At 43.1% G+C, this 24,323-nt stretch overlaps 1 protein-coding gene across 1 annotated transcript; it reads left to right on the plus strand.

The window, feature by feature from the left end:
* The first annotated feature begins 560 nt into the window (after positions 1-560).
* Positions 561-18,579, plus strand: LOC124271644. Its single transcript, XM_046706799.1, has 4 exons — positions 561-701; positions 4,356-4,553; positions 16,559-16,801; positions 17,354-18,579. Exons 1-4 carry the CDS (start codon positions 635-637, stop codon positions 17,587-17,589), a joined length of 744 nt encoding a protein of 247 aa, XP_046562755.1. The 5' UTR covers positions 561-634; the 3' UTR covers positions 17,590-18,579.
* Positions 18,580-24,323: the final 5,744 nt, after the last annotated feature.

A 24,323-nucleotide genomic window follows, 5' to 3' on the forward strand; every position in this document is an offset into this window, starting at 1 on the left:
GCAACCCATGCTTGCCGTAAATTACGACTAACGGAATTGGATGGTCAGGCCCGCTGACTTGGTTGACACATGTCATCGTGTCTCAATTGTGAATATCGATGCTCATGCTGTTGATCACTGGATTGGTTGGTCGAACCTAGATTATTTATTGACCGTTGCAATATACCTGGGATATTGCGGAGCCTAGCGTTAAACACGTACACTGTAACAACAACAACAACAACGACAACAACAACAACAATGTGTATACCTTAACTGACTCGTGTCTCTTTCATTACATCTGCTTGTCAAATGTACCCTATACTGATATTGGTCTCTGTGAGTATCGTCATGCCTCTTGCACCTTGTACTCCTGAAGTTGAACAAGGAACTGAGGAGTGTCCAATTGCATTAGGGCTCAGTAAAACTGTTTACGAGACACACGCAATGACAGCTAACATTAATCAATACTAGATTTTTACACACACGTTTTTTGTTCATGAATTATTCATAATTTAATTTATATACCGTTCCTTGGGTATGCCTCTCCAGGTTTATGTTCATGTTGACGAACCGCATTCTGTCGGCTGGTATAAAATTCTGATCCATTAAGGATTGTCTTCCTCATTCTCTTTGTGGATGCGAACGACGAACGATGTCGGCTCATGTAGTCGCCACATTAACATTGTGTCTTAGTGTAACGAGACTGCAGGACACACATGGTGAGTATTTTATCTTTGAGTATTTAATGTTTGGTGAAAAACCAAAAGTACCTACTTAGCTTATTGAGAGGCATTTAGAAGATGGTATTCAAGTATAAGACAAAATATTATGGATGTCAACTTCTTCTTTATTGGATGCACAACGTTTTGGGGGTTTTCCTTGCCCCTTCTTCAGGCGAATAATAAAGAAGTTGACATCCAAAATATTTTGTTTTATTCTTGAATACCAACTTCTATTTGCCTCCCAAAACGTATCCAGCTGAACAAAGACTGTCACAGCTAAAACGTCACTGAGTATTAATTGAGGTAATTATTCAGGACTAATTGTGTTTCGAGTCCCAATTTTGTTGTTGTTTGTTGCATGTTGCTAACAACATGTAAAGCATATATGTTTACATAATTTCTCGCCACGAATAGCTGCAAGATTGTTGTGCCACGTCCTTGACTCACTACACAGTCTAGGATGTGAGTAACATGGAAGTAAAATCACCATTTTGAGGTGACATGCAGCCGATTCTTTCCTTTACAAAATCGGCTACATGTCACCTACAACCTGTGATATGATTTGATAACACAGGATTATGTGCTGCTATATATTCCAAAGAACGTGGATAGCAGTCATTCTTAATTTTTCCAATTCGGTGATTAATCTTTTTAATCATTGAAAAATGTGTGATCAGCTTAAGGTAATCTGTCGTCTACAATTAGATGAACACCTGAAAACAACCGCTGTGCCTCAGACTAGTACCTTCTACGCCTGTCAACAAATTGACACATCATAGCAGGGCTCGTAATCTGTTAAGACCCTATAAATTTGGCGAATGACCGATGTTCTCATAGCATATTTTCATATGAGCCCAGTGTGGACATGTCTGGAGGCTTAATAACGACCGTCATGACATCATCGACGCAAAGCAATTCCCACGCTCAGACTGTTTTAACGTAGCATGTTTACTGATTCACATTGTTTGAACCGTAGATTTCTGGACTATGTTTCTAGGCACACAAAATATTAATGTTGAGTGAGTGGGTTAGTTTAGTTGAAGTGACGTCGGCAATGTATCGGAAATTAAGCAAATAGGTTAAGTAAACTGTTCTTACAGCTCGATAACGTGCGAAATCAGTTGCTTTCGTTTGTGATAAGAAAATGTGAATTTTTTGTGATACCATCAGCAAGCTGCTGACGTCAAGGACTGCCAGCGTTCAGGTCAACCAGGAGTGACAACTCCTATCCACGATATAGAGCTCTGTTTATGTCAAGTGGCGTGTTGAAAACAGAGTGGCTTCCACATCGCCTTGTCCAACAGAACAGGACGAAATCGTCTATAATGAGCCGAATACAAGCCCGATGTTATCTCCAGAGCACAAAGCACCACCACTCGTTTTGTGTCAAGTGCAAAGTCACCTTAATTTAAGGTCTTTGGGAAGCGTCCCCTGATCGCACGAAAGCCGATTTCATTTGCTCATGACTGATGGCCAAGATAGTGTTTGGCGCCGCGGCAACACTGCATATTCATATCCGTATGCCGATTAGCTGGGATTCGTGGCTCATTAATGATGTGAGCATGTCTCCCACGTGACTGTAAACGTGATCTTGTGACATTCAGACAAAATCTGAATGGACAACAGTACATCACTGACATCTTAGACATGGTTGGTTGAACCACATTTCGATGACCACCCTCTAAACGCATGGCCAGTCTCCATGGGCAACGAACCTAGGCCACATGTCCTTGGTGATTTCTTACTTCAGGAAACTGTAGCAACTTTACCTTGGCAAGCGAGGAGTCCAGATCTTAGTCCCACTGTTTCGGACATTATGTATCCCAAAGACACCAGAGATACCAACAAATACAAGATTGTGATGTATTGGAATCAAGAATGGAACGCAATACCTCAACGTCAAATTCAACGTCTGATACAGTCAATGAGGACGGGGGTCAGAAATGTTATCGCAGAGGTACCACCAGATATTGACATTGTATTCGGTTATTGATACTTACGTGTTTTTTGTTTGCCAGAATTCCTGACAATGATCGCGAACGCCATGCGACCATAGTTAGTATCAACACTATATAATGAGTCAGTATGTCTAACAATATGAATAAATAGTTTCTCGTTCTTTCGTGTTTATATTTGCCATTTGATCATTCCCTGAGGATTCAATTTAATCAGAGAGTATGTAAAGCTAAGGTTTAGTTTAGTTCCTCTGCCACGGTTAATACTATGAAAAACACCGAATATTGCGACAGGTTCTGCTATGTGTATAGAACAATAAAACTGTCGAAGAACGAAAAACACGCATTTAAAAACGGGCTATACATCTCCATGAAATTGAAGGAAGATGACCACACTAGAGACTTTAAGAAACATAATCCAAACAACCAAACAAATATTTTGTCACATCCACCATCGTCAGCTTGACCATTTCACCACAAGACTCAGGAATCATTAATAACCCAACGCTTGTCACTTCCATCATCCCCAGCCAGACCATTTCACCACGAGACTCAGGAATCATTACTAACCCAACGCTTGTCACTTCCATCATCCCCAGCCAGACCATTTCACCACTAGACTCAGGAATCATTACTAACCCAAAGGGATAACGTGTGCCTTTCCAATATCCAATAGACCACACAGGAACGCTACATCCAGGTTCTTCACCTTCTGGCAACCAAATCTCAGTGCCATCTGCTTTACCACGTTTGTGAACGATGTCCGCCCAGCCATTCAAGGATCATCTAGGTTACTCGTGCCAGGTCTTCTGTGTGAGGTCGCATTTTGACAAATTGCATTGGCATTTTCTCATCTCGAGAGGGAGTTTCGTCACATTTGGTAAAAAAATGGAGGTTCAATGAGGAGTCAGGTGACGTGTTTATTCTTGCAAATGTGAACGTTTTGCAAGACACGTCACAGCGACACCCGGTTGGACCCCCATCAGACACGACATTTATGGGCCACGGTTGCATAAACCATAGCGACATTGTCATCGACAACATCAGACTCAGCTTCACCTTGAAATGGCTCTACAGCCCAACGTTTGACCGAAACGTATAATTTGCACGCATGGGCACTCTTCCATTACTTATACTTTACCAAATTGATATATTTCATCCACTGAAAGTGGGCGACCATTCACTAAGGATTTGCACCCTCTTTGCTTCCATTGCCATAGATGTCTGTGAGTGCTTGACTCCAGGTGGGCACATCACTACCGACTGCATATGGACTTGACACCGGACGTTTGCCTAGTAATGTCTTTGGTAGCGTCAGTTGTCTACTGATCCATTAAATACATTATCACAATACAATCAAATGCCTTTGCTTGTGATTTTGATGCTGTGGTTTAATCCTATGATATAGGTAGATTTCAAAAGATGGCAGAAAAAGTGAGTAAATGTTTTATAATAGTCTGAAGTTGAATGGATCTGTCACGAACGGCCCATCATAGTGAAAAAAAGAAGTTTTCGATGATAGCAATAAGTTGTCCTTACTATTGCTCATCACAAATGCCACTCAACAGTTTACACCAAAGGGAATGAACTGATAGATATATTCCCTCTTAGTCGTTTTTGTAAAAAAGATCATTATACTTGCACAAGTGAATCTGAGCATCCTGTTTATGTCAGTCATTCCCGTCTCTCCTTGTAGGTGAAAACATTGCTTTCCGTAAACTTGCCAAACAGAGTAGTACTTATCAAGGAAATACTGCAAGCCGGGCCCTTAATGATACACACTCCACCACGGGGTCGTTAACAAGCGATACCAATCCTTCCTGGTGGGAGGTGGACCTGAGAGGTTACTTTGATATCAGCAACATCACCCTCACAGCAGCAAACAACGGATGGGGTAAGGAACGGAAGCGTCAACATCTTCTACAGCAGTATGAAGTATTTGCTAGATACCAACAAGGGTAGATATAGTTTAGGAGTCGGAAATGTTTTGAACAAAGGCACTTTAGATTCAGGACATCGAAAGAAAGTTTGTCATGTTTTTGGTTGAAACATTTGACTACAAACACACGTATACACCACGACCATACCACCCCTCACCCATCACACATCACACATCACCCTCCGCCCAACGCACACCACCCTTCATCCATCACACATCGCCCATCACATATCACACATCAACCATCACACATCACACACCGCCCATCGCACATCACACACCGCCCATCACACATCACCCCTCACCCATCACACATCATCAATCACACATCACACATCATCTATCACACATCACCTATCCAACACCGCCCATCACAAATCACCCACTGCCGATCATACATCACCCACCGCCCATCACCCATCACCCATCACACATCTCATCCACCTGCGTACATCCTTCCATCTTCCTTCGTCACCATTCCTGTCCATTATCCCTCACCGTCCATCCTTCCATCCGTTGTCCACCTGTCCTTTTCCTTGTCCTTTTGTGCCTCCACCGTCCGTCACCTCGTGTCCTTTTCCTTGTGTCCTCGTCCTTCCTTCCGTTGTCCATCCTGGGTCCTTGTCCATCCTTGTCCATCCACCCTTCCATCCATGTGTCCGCATGTCCTCCGATCCACATCCTTGTGTCCATCCGCGTTGTCGTCCATCCGTCCATCGTTATTCCTGGATCGTCACCGTCCGTGTGTCCATCCATCCTTGTGCGTCGTCCGGTCAGCGGCTGTCGGTCGTTGTCGTCCATGGTTCCGTGGCGATTTTGTGTTGTCGTCCATGTATTTTGGGTCCGGTTCGGTCGTGTCCGTTGGTGGTGTGTCTGGTTGTATTTTGTTGTATTTATCGGTGCTGGTTGTGTTGGGATCCGGTGTCGGTGTTCGGTCGTCTGGGTCAATGTCGGGCTCGGGGCGTTGTCTTCGTTGTGGCTCCTGGTCCCTCGGGTTTCAGAACAGATCGGGTGTTTTCCTGGGGTCCTCTTCCTGGGTCGTGGTCCATGTGTGCGGTTGTGGTCCTTCGGCTGATCCGCTGGGTCCCTGGGTCATTCGATGGGATTGATGGCGATCTGGGCTCCGTTGGTTGGGTCTGGCTGTATGGTGGGCGTGTCATTCTTTCCTCTGTTGGTCCGGTTATCCGGTGTGTCGTGCGTCATCAGTACCGTTGTGCCGTCGGTGCCTGTGGGTGTGGTCGGCCGTTGGTTTCCTCCGTCGGGCAGTTCGGTCGTTCGGTCGTCGTTCGTCATGGGCTTCTCCGGTTCTGGGGTATTGCGTCGATATTGCTGGGCCGTCTTTTTGTCCATTCCGCAGTTCTGTCGTTTGGGCGTGCTCCACCTCCGTGTTGGTCCTTCCGTTGTCCGGTCCGTCCGTGATCCTGGGCCGGTGTGGTGATTCGGTCACTCCTGTGGGCCGTCTTCTGGTCCGGGCTGATTCAAGTCGTGGGTGTTGTTCGTGCGTGTTCGGTCGTGCCATGGGCTGTGTTTTTCTCGGTCACGGATGGGTCATCATGTGTGGTTCCGTTGGGGTCGGGTCGGGCTGTGTGCTGTCAGGGTCTTCTTCCTCCATCCATCCATATCCACCTGTCCGCATCCGTCACCATCACATCCTCATCTGCCATCAGTTCCACGTCAGCCATCGTTCTGGATCGTCGCATTGTCCATCGCCCATCGCATCATCCAGCGCCATCACCCATCACGTAACACGTCACCATCGCATCGCATCGTATATCGCCATTCATGCGCATCCTTACCATCACGCACCACCCATCACATTTATGATCATTATCGTCCATTTATGATCATGATCGCATCGCCCATGGCGTCGCGTCGCCATCAGCCGTCCGCATCCCACAGTGATAATCATCATCGCGCATCATGGAGTCGATAGATCATATCATCGCATCATCCATCAGCCAGATCGCATCAATTCGCATCGCATTCGCCATAACATCATATATCGCATCGCATCATCACCCACCATATCGCATGCCTGATCATCACCAGATCATGGCGCCGTCTGCGATCGTCGCGTCATCGCCGGTCCTGCATCCGTCGCATCGCACGGCACCGTCCTGACATCCAGTTAGCGCATTCGCGTCGCATCGTATATCTGATCGCTATGCGCCGTGCGTCATGTTCGCCCGTCACGTCGCATCTTGATCGCCCATCATGGTACCGTCGATGCATCGCGATAATACATCCCGTGCCATCTCGATCATCTTGCATCTAGATCGCTCATCGCATCTGATCGCCACCACCCATCACCGATCCTTGGCAGCCATCACTGCAGCGCATCAGCCATCGCATCGCATCAACCATCACGCATCACCAATCACATATCACATCACCAAATCACCCAACGCCCATCACACAACACACATCACACCACCCACATCACCCATCACACATCACACATCCACCACCACACATCCACCATCAAACATCACACATCACACATCCACCATCACACATCACACATCATATATCACACATCACACATCCCGCATCACCCACCCCTTATAACCCAACACCCATCACATATCACCCACCGCATATCACACATCACAAATCACCCACCGCTCATCACACATCAACCATCACACATCCCACTTCAAACATCACACATCAACCATCACAAATCAACCATCGTGTGTTCTTTTACTGTCCTTCATTGACAGATGTTTATAATTTACCTTTAATCATTGTAAATCTATAATTTGCCTTAGAGACGATTTATCTGAAATATTGCCGATAAGACTGTACATTTTAACTCACTCACTGACATATCGAACATCACACATCAACCATCACACATCACGCTTAACACATCACGCATTACACTTAACTCGTCAAACATCACGCATCACATATCACACATCACTCATCGCCTATAACACATCACACATCACACATACCACATCAACCATCACACATCCCACTTCAACCATCACACATCACAAATCACCCACCGCTCATCACACATTATCCATCACCCATCACATCACATTACATCAACATCACATATCACACATCATACATCACCCATTATACATCACACATCTCACATCACGTATCACACACCACCAATCACGCATCACCCATCACCCATCACCCATAACCCAGCACCCATCACCCTTCACGCATCGCCTTATAACACATCACACATCACCCGTCAACCATCACACATCCCACATTAACCATCACACATCACACAGGACAAATCACCCGCCGCTCATCACACATCATCCCTTACGTCGTCATCATCATTTTTGTTACACATCATATATCACATCATATATCACCCATTCCACATCACACATGACACATCACGTATCACACCACCAATCACACATCACCAATCACGCATAGCCCATCACCAAAAACCCATTACCCATCACACATCACTCATCGTCCATAACACATCACACATCACACATACCACATCAACCATCACACATCACACTTCACAAATCACCCACCGCTCATCGCACATTATCCATCACCCATCATACATCACAGGTTACACATTAACCATCACACATCACACATCATATATCACCCATTCTACATCACACATCACCCAAAACGTATCACACACCACCAATCACAAATCACAAATCACGCATCGCCCACCACCCATAACCCATCACCCATCACGCATCGCCCATAACACATCACACATCACCATCAACCATCACACATCCCACATTAACCATCACACATCACACATGACAAATAACCCACCGCTCATCACACATCATCCCTCACCCGTAACACATCATCCTTCACACATCACGCATCCACCATCACCCACCACTTATCACATACCACCTATCACACATCAACCATCACACATCCCCTATCCACCATCACACATCAAAAATCTCACATCACACATCACCCACCGCCCGACGCAAATCGCACATCACAAATCACACAACCCACATCACCCATCATAATAAATCACTCATCACATCACAAATCACCCACCGCCCATCATCACGCATCCACCATCACACATCTCACATCAACCATCACACATCGCACATCATATATCACACATCACACATTCCGCATCACCCACCACTCATAAGACATCAACCATCACACATCCCACATCAAACATCACACATCACTCATCCCACCTAACCCATCACACGTCATCCATCACCTATCAACCATTACATCACCACAGAACATCAACCATCACACATTAGGCATCAATCATCACGCATCAACCATAACACATCACACATCAACAATCACACATCAACCGTCACACATCTCACATCAACTATCATACATCACGCATCAACCATCACACATCACACATGTGTGACGGGTTAGGTGGAATGCGTGATGTGTTATGCGTGATGTGTGATGGTTGATGTATGATGTTCGATGTGTTATTGAGTGAGTTAAAATGTACAGTCTTATCGGCAATATTTCAGATAAATCGTCTCTAAGGCAAATTATAGATTTACAATGATTAAAAGAAAATTATCAACATCTGTCAATGAAGGACAGTAAAAGAACACATGATGGTTGATGTGTGATGGTTGATGGTTGATGTGTGATGTGTGATGGTTGATGCGTGATGTACGATAGTTGATGTGTGATGTGTGACGGTTGATGTGTGATTGTTGATGTGTGATGTGTTATGGTTGATGCGTGATGATTGATGCCTAATGTGTGATTATTGATGTTCTGTGGTGATGTAATGGTTGATAGGTGATGGATGACGTGTGATGGGTTAGGTGGAATGCGTGATGTGTTAAGCGTGATGTGTGATGGTTGATGTGTGATGTGTGATGTTCGATATGTTAGTAAGTGAGTTAAAATTTACAGTCTTATCGGCAATATTTCAGATAAATCGTCTCTAAGGCAAATTATAGATTTACAATGATTAAAGGTAAATTATAAACATCTGTCATTGAAGGACAGTAAAAGAACACATGATGGTTGATGTGTGATGGTTGATGGTTGATGTGTGATGTGTGGTGCGTGATGTGTGACCGACGATTTGTGATGTGTGATGGACGATGTGTGATGTGTGATGGTTGATGATTGATGTGTCATGGTTGATGTGTGATGTGTAATATGTGATCGCTGTTGTTTGATGTGTGGTGGCTGATGTGTGATGGTTTATGTGTCATGTGTAATAGCTGATGGTTGATTGGCGATGTCTGATGTGTAATGGTTGATGGCTGATGGGTGACGTGTGATGGTTGATGTTTGATGTTTCATGTGTGATGTGTGATGGTTGATGCGTGATGTACGATAGTTGATGTGTGATGTGTGACGGTTGATGTGTGATTGTTGATGTGTGATGTGTTATGGTTGATTGTTGATGGTTGTTGTGTGAGGTGTGATGCGTGATGGGTGATGTGTAATGTGTGACGGTTGATGTGTGATTGTTGATGCACGATGTGTGATGGTTGATGTGTGATGGTTGATGTGTGATGGTTGATGTGGGATGTGTGATGGCTGATGTGTGATGAGCGGTGGGTGATTTGTGATGTGTGATGGGTGATGTTTGATATGTTATTTGTGATGTTTGATGTGGGATATGTGAGGGTTGATTTGTGATGAGCGCTGGGTAATTTGTGATGTGTGATGGGTGATATGTGATATGTGATGGGCGTTGGGTTATAAGTGGTGGGTAATGCGGGATGTGTGATGTGTGATATATGATGTGTGATGTGTGATGGTGGATGTGTGATGTATGATGTGTGATGGTGGATGTGTGAGTGTGTGATGGGTTATGTGTGATGGGCGGTGGGTGATTTGTGATGAGTGATTTGTGATGGGTGATGTGGGTTGTGTGATTTGTGATGTGCGATTGACGACGGGCGGTGGGTGATGTGTGATGTGTGATTTTTGATGTGTGATGGTGGATGGGGGATGTGTGATGGTTGATGTGTGTTGGGTGATGGGCGTTGGGTGATTTGTGAAGTCTGATGTTTGATGTGTAAAATGTTATGATGTGTGATGCCTAAAATGTTATCGTTGATGTGTCATGTGTGATGGTTGATGGTTGATGGTTGGTGTGTAAGGTGTGATGTGTGATGGTCGATGTGTAATGTGTGACGGTTGATGTGTGATGGTTGATGTGTGATGTTTGAAGAGTGATGTGTGATGTTTGATGTGGGATGGTTGATGTGTGATGAGCGGGGGGTGATTTGTGACGTGTGATGGCTGATGTGTGATGGGTTATGTGTGATGTTTGAATTGGGATGTGTGATGGCTGATGTGTGATGAGCAGTGGGTGATTTGTGATGTGTGATGTGTGATGGGTGATATGTGATGGGTTTTGGGTTATAACCGGTGGGTGATGCGGGATGTGTGATGTGTGATATATGATGTGCGATGTGTGATGTGTGATGGGTTATGTGGTATGGGGGATGAGTGATATGTGATATGTGATGCGTGATGCGTGATGTGTGACGGGTTAGGTGGAATGCGTGATGTGTTATGCGTGATGTGTGATGTTTGAAGCATGATGTGTGATTCGTGATGGTTGATGTGTGATTTGGTATTGTTGATGTGTGATGTTTGATGCGTGATGTGTGATGATTGATGCCTAATGTGTGATGGTTTATGTTTTGTGGTGATGTAATGGTTGATAGGTGATGGATGACGTGTGGTGTGTTAGGTGGAATGCGTGATGTGTTGTGCGTGATGTGTGATGGTTGATTTGTGATGTGTGATGTTCGATATGTTAGTGAGTGAGTTAAAATGTACAGCCTTATCGGCAATATTTCAGATAAATCGTCTCTAAGGCAAATTAAAGATTTACAATGATTAAAAGTAAATTATAAACATCTGTCAACGAAGGACAGTAAAAGAACACATGATGGTTGATTTGTGATGGTTGATGTGCGATGTGTGATGGACGATGTGTTATGTGTGATGGTTGGTGATTGATGTGTCATGGTTGATGTGTGATGTGTAATATGTGATCGCTGTTGTTTGATGTGTGGTGGTTGATGTGTGATGGTTTATGTGTCATGTGTAATAGCTGATGGTTGATTGGCGATGCCTGATGTGTAATGGTTGATGGCTGATAGTTGATGTGTGATGTGTGACGGTTTGATGTGTGATGGTTGATGTGTGATGTGTGAAGGTTGATGTGTGATGTGTGATGCGTGAAGTGTGATGGTTGATGTGTGATGTGTGATTGTTGATGGTTGGTTTGTGAGGTGTGATGCGTGATGAGTGATGTGTAATGTGTGACGGTTGATGTGTGATGGTTGATGTGTGATGAGTGATGTGTGATGTTTGATGTGGGATGTGGGATGGTTGATGTGTGATGAGCGGTGGGTGATTTGTGATGTGTGATGGGTTATGTGTGATGTTTGATGTGGGATTTGTGATGGTTTTTTTGTGATGAGCGGTGGGTGATTTGTGATTTGTGATGTGTGATGGGTGATGGGTGATATGTGATGGACGTTGGGTTATAAGTGATGGGTGATACGGGATGCGTGATGGGTGATGTATGATGTGTGATGGTGGATGTGTGATGTGTGAAGAATGATGTGTGACTGGTGAGGGATGATGTTTGATTAACGGTGGGTTATTTATCATGTGTGATGTGTGATGGTTAATGTGGGATGTGTGATGGTTGATGGGTGATGTGTGATGTGTTATGGGCGATGCGTGATGGGTGATGGGTATAATGGGTGATGTGCGATGCGTGATTTGTGATGTGTGATGGTGGATGTGTGATGTGTAATGGGTGGTGGGTGATTTGTGATTTGTGATGTGCGATTGGCGACGGGCGGTGGGTGATGTGTGATGTATGATTTTTTATGTGTGATGGTTCATGGGGGATGTGTGATGGTTGATGTGTGTTGTGTGATGAGCGTTGGGTGATTTGTGATGTGTGGTAGGTGGTATGTGATAAGTGGTGGATGATGTGTGATGCGTGATAGGTGATGTGTGAAGGATGATGTGTGATGAGCGGTTGGTTATTTGTCATGTGGGATGTGTGATGGTTAATGTGGGATGTGTGATGGTTGATGGGTGATCACACATCACACATTACACATCCACCATCACACATCACACATCATATATCACCCATTCCACATCACACATCAAGTATCACACACCACCAATCACACATCACCAATCACTCAACGCCCATCACCCATAAACCATCACGCATCGCACATAACACATCACACATCACCCATCAACCATCACACATTAACCATCACACATCACACATCACACATGACAAATCACCAGCCGCTCATTACACATCATCCCTCACCCGTCACACATCATCCTTTACACATCACACATCCACCATCACTCATCATATATCACCAATCACGCATCACACATCACCAACACCTTATCACATACCACCCATCACACCACCCATCACACATCACAAATCACCCAACGCCCATCACCCAAAACACATCAACCATCACACATCCCCCATCCACCATCACACATCACCAATCACACATCACACATCACCCACCGCCCGTCCCCAATTGCACATCACAAATCACACAACCCACATTACCCATCACAAATCACTGATCACACGTCACAAATCACCCACCGCCCATCACACATAACCCATCACACATCACACATCCACCATCACACATCACACATCACACATCGAACATCATATATCACACATCACACATCCCGCATCACCAACCACTTATAACCCAACACCCATCACATATCACCCACCGCTCATCATACATCAACCATCCCACATCCCACATCAAACATAACACATCACTCATCACACATCACATCAACCATCGCACATCACACATCAACCATCACACATCAACCGTCACAGATCACACATCAACTATCACACATCACGCATCAGCCATCACACATCACACATCAACCATCACAGTTCACACATAACGCATCACACATACACAGCCACCATCACACATAACGCATCACAAATCAAGCATCACACATGAACGATCACGCATCACGCATCAAACATCACACTTTACTCATCAAACATCAACAAGCACACATAACACTTCAATCATCAAATATCACAAATCACACATGAATCAGCACACGTCAATCATCACACATAACACAACACACATCACAGATCAACCATCACAAATCAAACATCAAGCATCACGCATCAATAATCACACATCACACATCAAACATCACACATCACATATCACATATCACACATCAACCAACACACACGACATATCACACATCGTCCATCACACATCGACCATCAACCATCAAAGATCACACATCAATCATCACACATTACGCATCAAACATCAACCAGCCCACATTACACATCAACCATCTCGCATCACACATAAACGAACACACATTACACATCATACATCATACATCGTCCATCACCCACAACACACAAACCGTCACTCATACATCACACATCAACATCACATATCACACATCACCTATCACCCATGAACCATCACGCATGACACATCACACATCACGCATGACACATCACACATCCACCATCACACATCCACCATCCCGCATAACGCATCACACATCAAGCATGCAAATGAACGATCACACATCACGCATCAATAATCACACATCACGCACTAAACATCACACATCAACCATCAAACATCACACATCAACCATCACACACCAAACATCACACATCGTCCATCACACATCGACCATCAACCATCAAATATCACACATCAATCATCACAAATCACACATCAACCATCAACCATCAACCATCACACACATAACGCATCAAACATCACACATCAAGCATCAAACATCAACAAGCACACATTACACTTCACTCATCAGATATCACAAATCAACTATCACTCATCAAGCATCAAACATCACAGATCACCCATCAAACATCAAGAAAGCACACATTACGCACCAAACATTGCAAAATCACTCATCACGCATCAAACATCAACAAGCAGACATTACAAATCACGCATCACACATCACGTATCATACACCAACCATCACACATCAACCTTCATACATCACACATCTCACATCACACATCACACATCAACCATTACACATCAACGATCACACATCAACGATCACACATCAGGCATCAAATATCAACCACCACACATTAAACATCAACCATCACACATCATACATCAACCATCAACCATAACACATCGACCATCAACCATCAAAAATCACACATCAATCATAACATATCACACATCACACATCAACCATCACACATCAACAATCCCTCATCACGCATCACTCATCACGCATCACACATCAACCATCACACTTCACATATCGCGCATCACACATCAACCTCCAACCCTCACACATCAACCGCCAACCCTCACACATCAAGCATCACACTTCACACATCAACCATCACACATCAACAATCACACATAACGCATTACACATCACACATCAACTATCAACCGTCACATATCAACTCTCACACATCACACATTACACATCAACCATCACACATAACGCAACACACATCACACTTCATACATCACGCATCACACATCAACCATCACACATGACACACCAACCATCACACATCAGCCATCACACATCACGCATCACACATCACACATCACACATGAACCATGACACATCAATCATCAACCATCACACATCAACCATCAACCATCACACATCAACCATAAACCATTATCAATCACATATAACCCATCAACCATCACACATCACTTATCACACATCGCACTTCATCCATCACCTCTCACACATCACACATCAACCATAAACCATTATCAATCACACATCACCCATCATACATCAACCATCACACATCACACACATAACATATCAACCATCACACATCACCCATCAACCATCACACGTCATCCATTACACATTACACATCAATCATCACACATCATCCGTTACACATCACACATGAACCATCACACATCACAGATCCATCATCCACCATCCCTCACACAGTCACGCTCACACGCACCTCACAGAATATCGAAAGGTACGTCAAAACGTGATCATTTTAGTTTTGAAATAGTAATAATATCAAATTAACATTTTAATACACATATCATAAATATTAACAAATTACCGTAAGCAGGCATATGCCGTTAGTTCGTAACAAGCATGAAATTAGCTACTGTGAAATATTATATGACGCGTTATATTGGAAGGGGAAGTTGCAATGTCTGATTTTTAAAGATATTGTATCAATGTCATTAAACGGTTTGCATTGGTAAATAATGTTTCTTACAAACCCAATACTGGTTGACTTTCTTGTTATATACGAAAGTCGATTGTGCCGATTGTGTACCATTCATATGGAAATGATGTTCGTTACAAACGCAATACTGATTTACTTTCTTGTTTAACATGCGAAAGTCGATTATTATTATAGCGCCAATACCCAGCTCAGCTGCTCAAAGGCGATTTTCCCTCGATCACTGTATGTCAAACTCACAGGGCACATTATTATGATCTCAACTCCCTGGGGATCATACATCTCTTGCAGCCACTAGGCGCACCGAGTTAATGTGGCTTCCCATCCTTACGAGGTACCCATTCACAGCTGGGTGGACTGGGACACATAGTCACAGTACGTTTTCTAAGTTTTACTGCACGTTGCTGTACCCGTATCTTGGTGTTTGGGTGTATTCATGCCGCCACCATCTGTTCGTTCACCAACCGATTCGTTGGTTCTTTTAAGTGCACAGGTTGTGTACTGTACACTAGGGGTTGTGAAAACACTGAAAGAGTCTGCACACAAAGTTGACTCCAAGGTTTTTACACCCGGTCACAGGTGGGCTCGATCCCGTCACAACGAACGCACTGAATCACAAGCCTGGCGCCTTAGACACCTCGCCCACCATGTCCCACGCCTATTGTGTATTATTTATACGTTGCAGTTCAACACATGAGAAATGCCTACGTGGAAGTGATGGACAAAAATGTCAGCCTCTGCTCTGACGCCCAGGTGGAGTGGTGTGGGAATGTGTCAAGCACTGTTACCAAGAAAGAGAAATTCATCTTCATCTGCAATGCCACTTTCCCCATTCGCTTCATCCGTGTCACAAGGCGTTCTACAGAAAACATCCGTTTGAGTATCGGACATGTTGATGTTCAAGGTGTCGGGGCTACGAAGCGATATCGTGAGTGTTCTGCTTGTAGATCGTGACTGACCTTTGTTGTCCAAAACAGCTTCATGTCTGATGTTACTTTCTCCATGCCAGTGCGCATAATAATATGCCACTTACCTAGACGTCCCTTACACCATTTGTTCAATGTATCGTCGTGCTGAGAGTGCTAATGTGGTAGTGGTACGGTATCCTATGGTACTGTAGCTGATGCTTATAGTTGACTTGACACTGGTGAAGATCCCACTTAGAATTGGTCTTTAGCAACCCATGCTTGTCATAAGAGGCGACGAACGGGATTGGGTGGATAGGCTTGCTGACTTGGTTGGCACATGCCATTGTCTCCAAACCGCGTAGATAGATATGCATGCTGCTGATCACTGCACCTGGATCCATTGCAATGTCAGCTGATATTGATATTCTTTGCTAATTGCTGTTATGTTCTTTTACAACTGGCATTTTTGGGAGCAATATTTTTGCACGATTTCACTGAAGGAAAGATATACATTGGACAGAATGATTAGAAATACAGATGCGTTCAATCTCTCCGTTTCATCTTCTCTCCAGGATCCTACTACACGCCAACGACGGGGAGGAAGGTGACCAACCCATCCATGACTACATCAGCCATAACAGCAGGAGAATGTGGCATCCATTGTCACCGAAATCATTCATGCATCGACTTCAGCTACAACAAAACTGCGTCGACCGAATCCAACTGTCTGCTAACCTACGAGGTCGTGCCGCAGAATTATGTGGCAAGTAATGCCTGGACCATGTACACCATGGATAACTGTCTGTAAATTCTTTACCATGTTTACAGTCATCAAGTGGACACAAATACAATGCATGCTAGAGCAGCTATGAAAAATTACTTAGGTGTCCCACTTCTTTTGCATTAGATCTCGAATGTAACAAATTATAATAGGTTTAAAAGCCGGCATATCAAAATCAATATTTGCAGTGACAATATGGTGTTTTAAAAGATTACACTTGTCAGCATCAGCAAAAACAAGGGGCCATAATCCAAGTTAGAATGTATTGGCAACTTATATAAGCGGAGAAGGGTTACCCGATTCAAATTGGGTCGACTTTCAACAAATCATAGTCAAAGTCAAATGAGTTTTTTAGTCATTTGGTCTTCATTTATTGCATGTTGGAAAAACGTTTATATCGCATTTCTACCTTCATCATCTGACTTGGAGTACCATCTACAACATGTCAGTGTCTTTGTAGGGTTTAATGTTTCAACAAAATTATACACATTTTCTCTTGGTCTGAGAAGATGTAAAGCCATACTCAAATGAACAATTACGAATTTTATTAAGACAGAGCTGTACTTGTCTTTCAATGGCATGTATAGTCTCACCACGACATGAAGTATTACAATAATCCACAAACAAATCACCAGCTATCCCGTCATTTGATACTTATGATAGACTATTGATTTTCATATTCAACAAAGTGACAGACAAAATACTGCCTTGTGGATCCTGATAATTATGGTCAGACACGGTTGATAAAAAATGGCAATCGTCTGTTAAACTCTACGATATAAAAGAAGGCAAACTGACAGCATCTTAATATTTTACAATACTAATCTTCCATGTAGTATTTATTTTAAAAACAAGATTGATACAGCATGCTGAATATTTAAAATGCCGTTGAAATTTTAATGAAAGATTCTAACCAAACCAAATGTTCAATGAAATCATTCCAGCCAGAGTGAGTGAGTGAGTGAGTTTAGTTTCACACCACACTCAGCAATATTCCAGCTATATGGCGGCGGTCTGTAAATAATCGAGTCTGGACCCGACAAGCCAGTGATCAACAGCATGAGCATCGATCTGCGTAATTGGGAACCGATGACATGTGTCAACCAAGTCAGCGAGCCTGACCACTCGATCCCGTTAGTCGCCTCTTACGACAAGAATAGTCGCCTGTTGTGACAAGCATGGGTTGCTGAAGACCAATTCTACCCCGGATCTTCACGGGTCCATCCCATCCAGACATGAATATAGGAACAACATTGGCATGACAGAGGAACGTGTCCTGTTGTCCAAATATGATAATAGGCGCGACAAAATTCTTTCCACATTCATTAGAAATCTCTGCTAAAAGCAGAATCGATTGTACAGTTTGTGACTCTACCATGAGCACATATTCTAGGCGTCATTAATAAAGGGTCAAATCATGTACGGAGATAGCACATGTAAAGAAAAGTTTCTCACAAATGATAGAACTAAGAGTGTCATCATAATGTTCCATGTGTTGACAAACGTGACACATCGTGACATACAGACAAAGAGTTTAAACATCAGTTATATAGACCAACGCCCCCAAATGAAAATGACAAACATGAAGTACTCGGTCATTCAATATCTTGTGCACCCTCCTCGCGCGTCCACGACACAGGTGCACCTTGTTCTCATGCTCCTTAGCAAGTTCATAAAGAAAGCTTGCGGAATCGCATTCCATACCTCTACTAGAGCTCTGCGGAGTGCTGCGGGATCCACTGGTAACGTATGAACACGCGTTGACCGAGTTCATCCCAGGCATGCTCAATTGGGTTTAGGTCTGGCGAACATGCTGGCCTCTCCATCCGCTCTACACCCTGCTGCCTAAGGGATCCGTGACAATCCTGGCCCTATGAGGCCAAGCGTTGTCGTCTTGCAGTAAAGAGGGTCGACCATAAAAGCCATGCATAGCTTGCAGGAATGGTACTGCTGTGGGAGCCAGAATCTCGTCTCGATAACGCTGTCCGGCAAGATTACCGTCAACCACGTGCAGTGGAGTACGTCCAGTAGGAGGTATCCCTGCCCAAACCATGGCCGACCCCAAGCCAAATCGGTTTTGCGTGGCCACAGTTGCAGATGTGATTCTCTCTCCTTTGCAACGATAAATCCTCTGCCCACCATCATGGAAGGACAAGTTGAATTTGATTTCATCTGTGAAGAGCACACGAGACTATTGACGTTGATTCCAAGGGTCATGATGTCTACTTCATCACAAACGCGCCTACCTGTGACGAGGTGTTAGTGATGGACGAACTGCAGGTCGCTTACAGCGGAGTCCGGCTGCCCTTAAACGGTCGACGAACGGTGCTCCTGGATATCCTTACATTGTTAACATTGAAGGGTTCTGCCTGAAGATATGCTGCGCTTAGGAATCTGTTTCATAACGCAGTGTTAATGTGCCTATCATATCGGACTGTTCTGACTCTGGGTCGACCTCCATATTCAGCGGACCCTTTGGTTTTGCAATCTCTGCCACAGTCTACCAATAACACTCTGACTTACATTAACACGGACAGCAACCTGCCCCTGAGTTTGACCAGATAAAAAAAGACCTATAGCCTGACCCTTTTAGCAAGCGCAAAATAAAAGGTCACATTTTAAGCAGGTAACTGAACAGTGTAAAATAAAAGGTCACAATTTCAAACAGGTAACTGAACAGCACACTTGAACCACAGAAAAAACCCATCAATGCACGTGTATTGTCCTCCACTTTCCATGGATAGAGGGACTTGCACGCGCAAATCACTGACATTTAAAGGCTGTTGGATTTCCATATTATCAATCTGAATACAAAAAAATGTGCCATTTGTTACAGAATGTATCAGACGTTAAAGAACGTAATAATGACATTTCAACGGCCTGATGTGTTTTCCACACTGTTAAGAAAGTATCCATTTGTTTATATTTCAAACAAATCGAAGATTTTACAACCTTAAGAAATATATATTTTAATATTATGAATTGTTGAATTGCAGCGAAAGCATTCCCCTGTCTTCTTCCTACACTCCCTGGCCTGTTTACAATCGTCAGTAAACCGTGGTTTACGAATATGTGGTTTAGCAGAGACCTTAGGAACAGTTTCATCAGCTATATTATTGAGTTTATCCGAGAAGAACTGAGCAAGTTCTGGAGCATTGAAACAAACGACAGATTTCAGTTTGCCAGTAAGAAGTGTCTGAAATAATGACAAGATGGCTTTATGAATACCTCTCCTTGTTGCAGGTGGTTCATCATTCGGGTGTTTAGATGGAAATAGTTTAGGAATAATGGTGACTTCCACACAGATCATCGTGGACTGACAATTCAAATATTCATAAATATGTGGATCAATAAGTGACAGACCAAATGCAAAATACGTTTCTGAACCAGAATGTAAATACGTGGCTGATTCATCATTAAACATGCACAAATTATTATTTGAAATGAAGTTCTCAAGTATTTTCCTTTCGTTGTTGGTGTTGATGTTGGTACTTACTTGATCTTGATTGTCAGCTCCAGACTCGATTATTTACAGACCACCACCATATGGATGCAACATTACCGAGTTTAATCAATATCTGGGAAGACCAACAACCTTAGGCGTCAAACGTGGTATTCTGTATAGTATTCTCTTCAAGAATCTTCAGTTCGTTGTCAAACATTTTTAGTCATTTTTGCTGGATAGTTTTGATCCCAGATAAAAGTATACTATATCATTTTCTTAAAGCAAAATAATTCATTGTTGAACAATTTTGTATGTTATGTGATTGTTTCTGTTTAGATTCAGTATATGTTCATGCCATTGTGCTTTAACAGTACTGGCAAACAAGGATAAGTTGGACCGGCGCACAGAACGCGTTTTTCCGAGAAGTAGGCGGGGCACGGCAATGAGCAAACCCATTAGGTTTGTGAAAGGTAAAGTAGATGACGGCTAGTGCACGTGCATTGCATGACGATGAAATGCGCAACCACACAAGCCTTGCTGACTCTCACGTCGGTGTAGCAAGTCGCACTGCACTTGATCGCGGACAACCTGGGGCCCCGTCGCTAACAATGGCAAGCGCCAGTGGGCGGCACTCATACATGCTAACACGGGTCAATAATTTACTGTCGGTGCTCAACTTATCCTTCTTTGCCAGTAGTTGTCTTGAATGTGCATGTAGACTTATAAATGTAAATAGTGGTGTGGAAATATTTGCATATATACTTTTGTTGTCGAGTGAAATCTTCCAGAACAGCAAAGACTAATTCAGAATAGTATAGAACATTCTGGGAGGTATTAAAACTACATAAGGCAATAATCTCGCAATACACATGTTTAGATTTTCACCCTGGATGTCGAACCCACGCCTATTTTGGAAGCGTGATCATTGTTATAGCAATGTGAGTATACTTTTCATTCACTTTTCTGCCATTATCAGAGTTATTATATTTCTTCTGCCGTTAGATTTTGTAAGGCCATTCTCTTGTGTTCTGCCTTTGCAACCACTTTTCAGTTTTTCGTACTTAATATATACTATAGTTGTATCGGTTGTTGCTTTTAGAGATATGTTTCTAGTTTCACTTATTCTTTCACTTTAGAAACCGACGTATGAGAACAAAAATAGGACGAGCACAGCAACCGGAAACTTATTGGAAATGGGTTGGGTACTCATTTGCGATATCCCCCCGTCGCGATATTGCTGGAATATTGCTAAAAGTGCTAAAACCATACTCACTCACCATATGTTGTCCGAGTAAATTTGTTTTCACACATCTTAAAATCTCGAAAAGACATCGGCATCAAACATGTCAGAAAGTGTTGAATTCCCTTGTATCTATTTCCTACACAATGGCATTAAAATGTGTCAGCGTCTCATAGCATGCATATGCGTGAGGTGTGGTGAAATTGGGTTTAACGTCGTGCTTGAGAACTTTTCGCTCATATGACGACATGCATGCGTGTGTATGTGTATGTGCGGCTGCTTGTACTAGCCCAGACTCCGAGCCGACCAGTCCTTGTTGTACCCATTAATGCCGAGCGCCAGGCAGGGACCAACAAGTAACATATTTTGACTTCTTTTGGTATGACGCGGTCGGGGATCCAACCCGCGACCTTCCGCTCTCGAGGCGGACGCTCTAACCACTACACCACGGAGGCGGTCCATAGCATGTGTGTCTCTGGAAGTATGCCAAATATGAGTCATAGGCCTTTCATGACGGACAAATGAACCAAAATAACATACTTCAAGAACTTTATGAATAACATTCTAATGAATCAGATGTCTTTGATCATAATCTAATGTACACAAAAAGTATCGCAAAAAAAACTATGATTCTAATCATAATAATGTTTGTATGATTATTTTGGCGCACCATACATTGACGTCAGTGTTACTATCAAAGCCGAGCATCACGTGCAATACGTGTATCCGAAACTAGTTTCAGTAAACTGTTCTTACAGCTCGATAACTTGTAAACTCAACTGATGTTGTTTGTAAGCAAATATATAGCCTTCTCAACTGACAACTGCTTAAAGATGGCAAGTTACTGGTATTCAGAAATACCGACATGTCGTTGAGGGCTATTTCAAAAGATATTGGTTGTCCATCGACTAGCAGTCGAATGACAGCTACTACGGAGGAAAGAACCACAAGACTTAATTCGTTTGTATGAAATGATGTGTTAAAAACAGAGCGACTTCCATATCGTCGTTTGGCCAACAGATTAGTCCGAAATGGCACAACCAGGTCGGGCATAGAGCCTAACGACCTTCTAGATGTCCGTTGTTATTCTCAGAGCACAAAGCAGCACAATCATCTTAGTTTAAGTTTCATGTCACTTGAATTTGATTTCACGGTTAAAGGTCCACTGGTCAGATGAAAGTCGGTTTCTTTTGTTCATGACTGAATGATTCTGCATTCCAAAGTCTTTTGTTGATTTGACGTTTCTGACGTCAGTAGAAATAATTATACTTTCACTTCCAATTTATTGTTGAGTATATTTAAATTCTAGTCTACAGATATCATGAATGTTACCAGAGACAACAGATCTGTGTTTTGTATAACACATTTACTTAATTTGCAAATTCTGAGATAGTAACTTATGAGTCACACAGTAAACTGTTAGCTGAGTTGAATTTCCAGTGAACTGCAGATGATTCTTACCACATAAATGAACGGTCTTCTCTATTTATTTATTTATTTATTTATTTATTTACTTTAGGTTAAAATAAAGTCGTTACTAAACAAACTTAAATAGTATCTTCAATATTTTTGGACAATTGTGTTCGAGCATATTCACAGGCTCGAATATCTACAGATCGCTGCCATATAGTCGGAATATTGCTGGGATTAAAGACGTACACTGTAACAACAACGTTTATGTCTTAACTTCATCGTGCCTCCTTCATTAAATCTACTTGTCAAATGTATCGTGTACTGAGTGAGTGAGTCTGGTTCTTTAGCAATATTCCAGCAACATCACGGTGGGAGACACCAGAAATGGACTTCACACATTGTGCCCATGTGGAAATCGTACCCGGGCCTTCGGCGCGAGGAGCGAACTGTTTAACCACTAGGCTACCCACCGCCCTTATCATGTACTGACATTGGTCTCCGTGAGTATCGTCATGCCTCTGTTACCTTGATCACCTGAAGTAATGGTCGACTGACGGTTGAACAAGAAACAGTGAAGTGTCCAATAGCATTAGCGTTCAGATAAAACTGCGTACTAGACATACATAATGTCAGTATACGCTAATCAATACTGAACGTGTTGAA

Source organism: Haliotis rubra, unplaced genomic scaffold (genome assembly GCF_003918875.1).
Source record: "Haliotis rubra isolate DU_JTF1 unplaced genomic scaffold, ASM391887v1 Scf1029, whole genome shotgun sequence".
NCBI classification, from domain to species: domain Eukaryota; kingdom Metazoa; phylum Mollusca; class Gastropoda; order Lepetellida; family Haliotidae; genus Haliotis; species Haliotis rubra.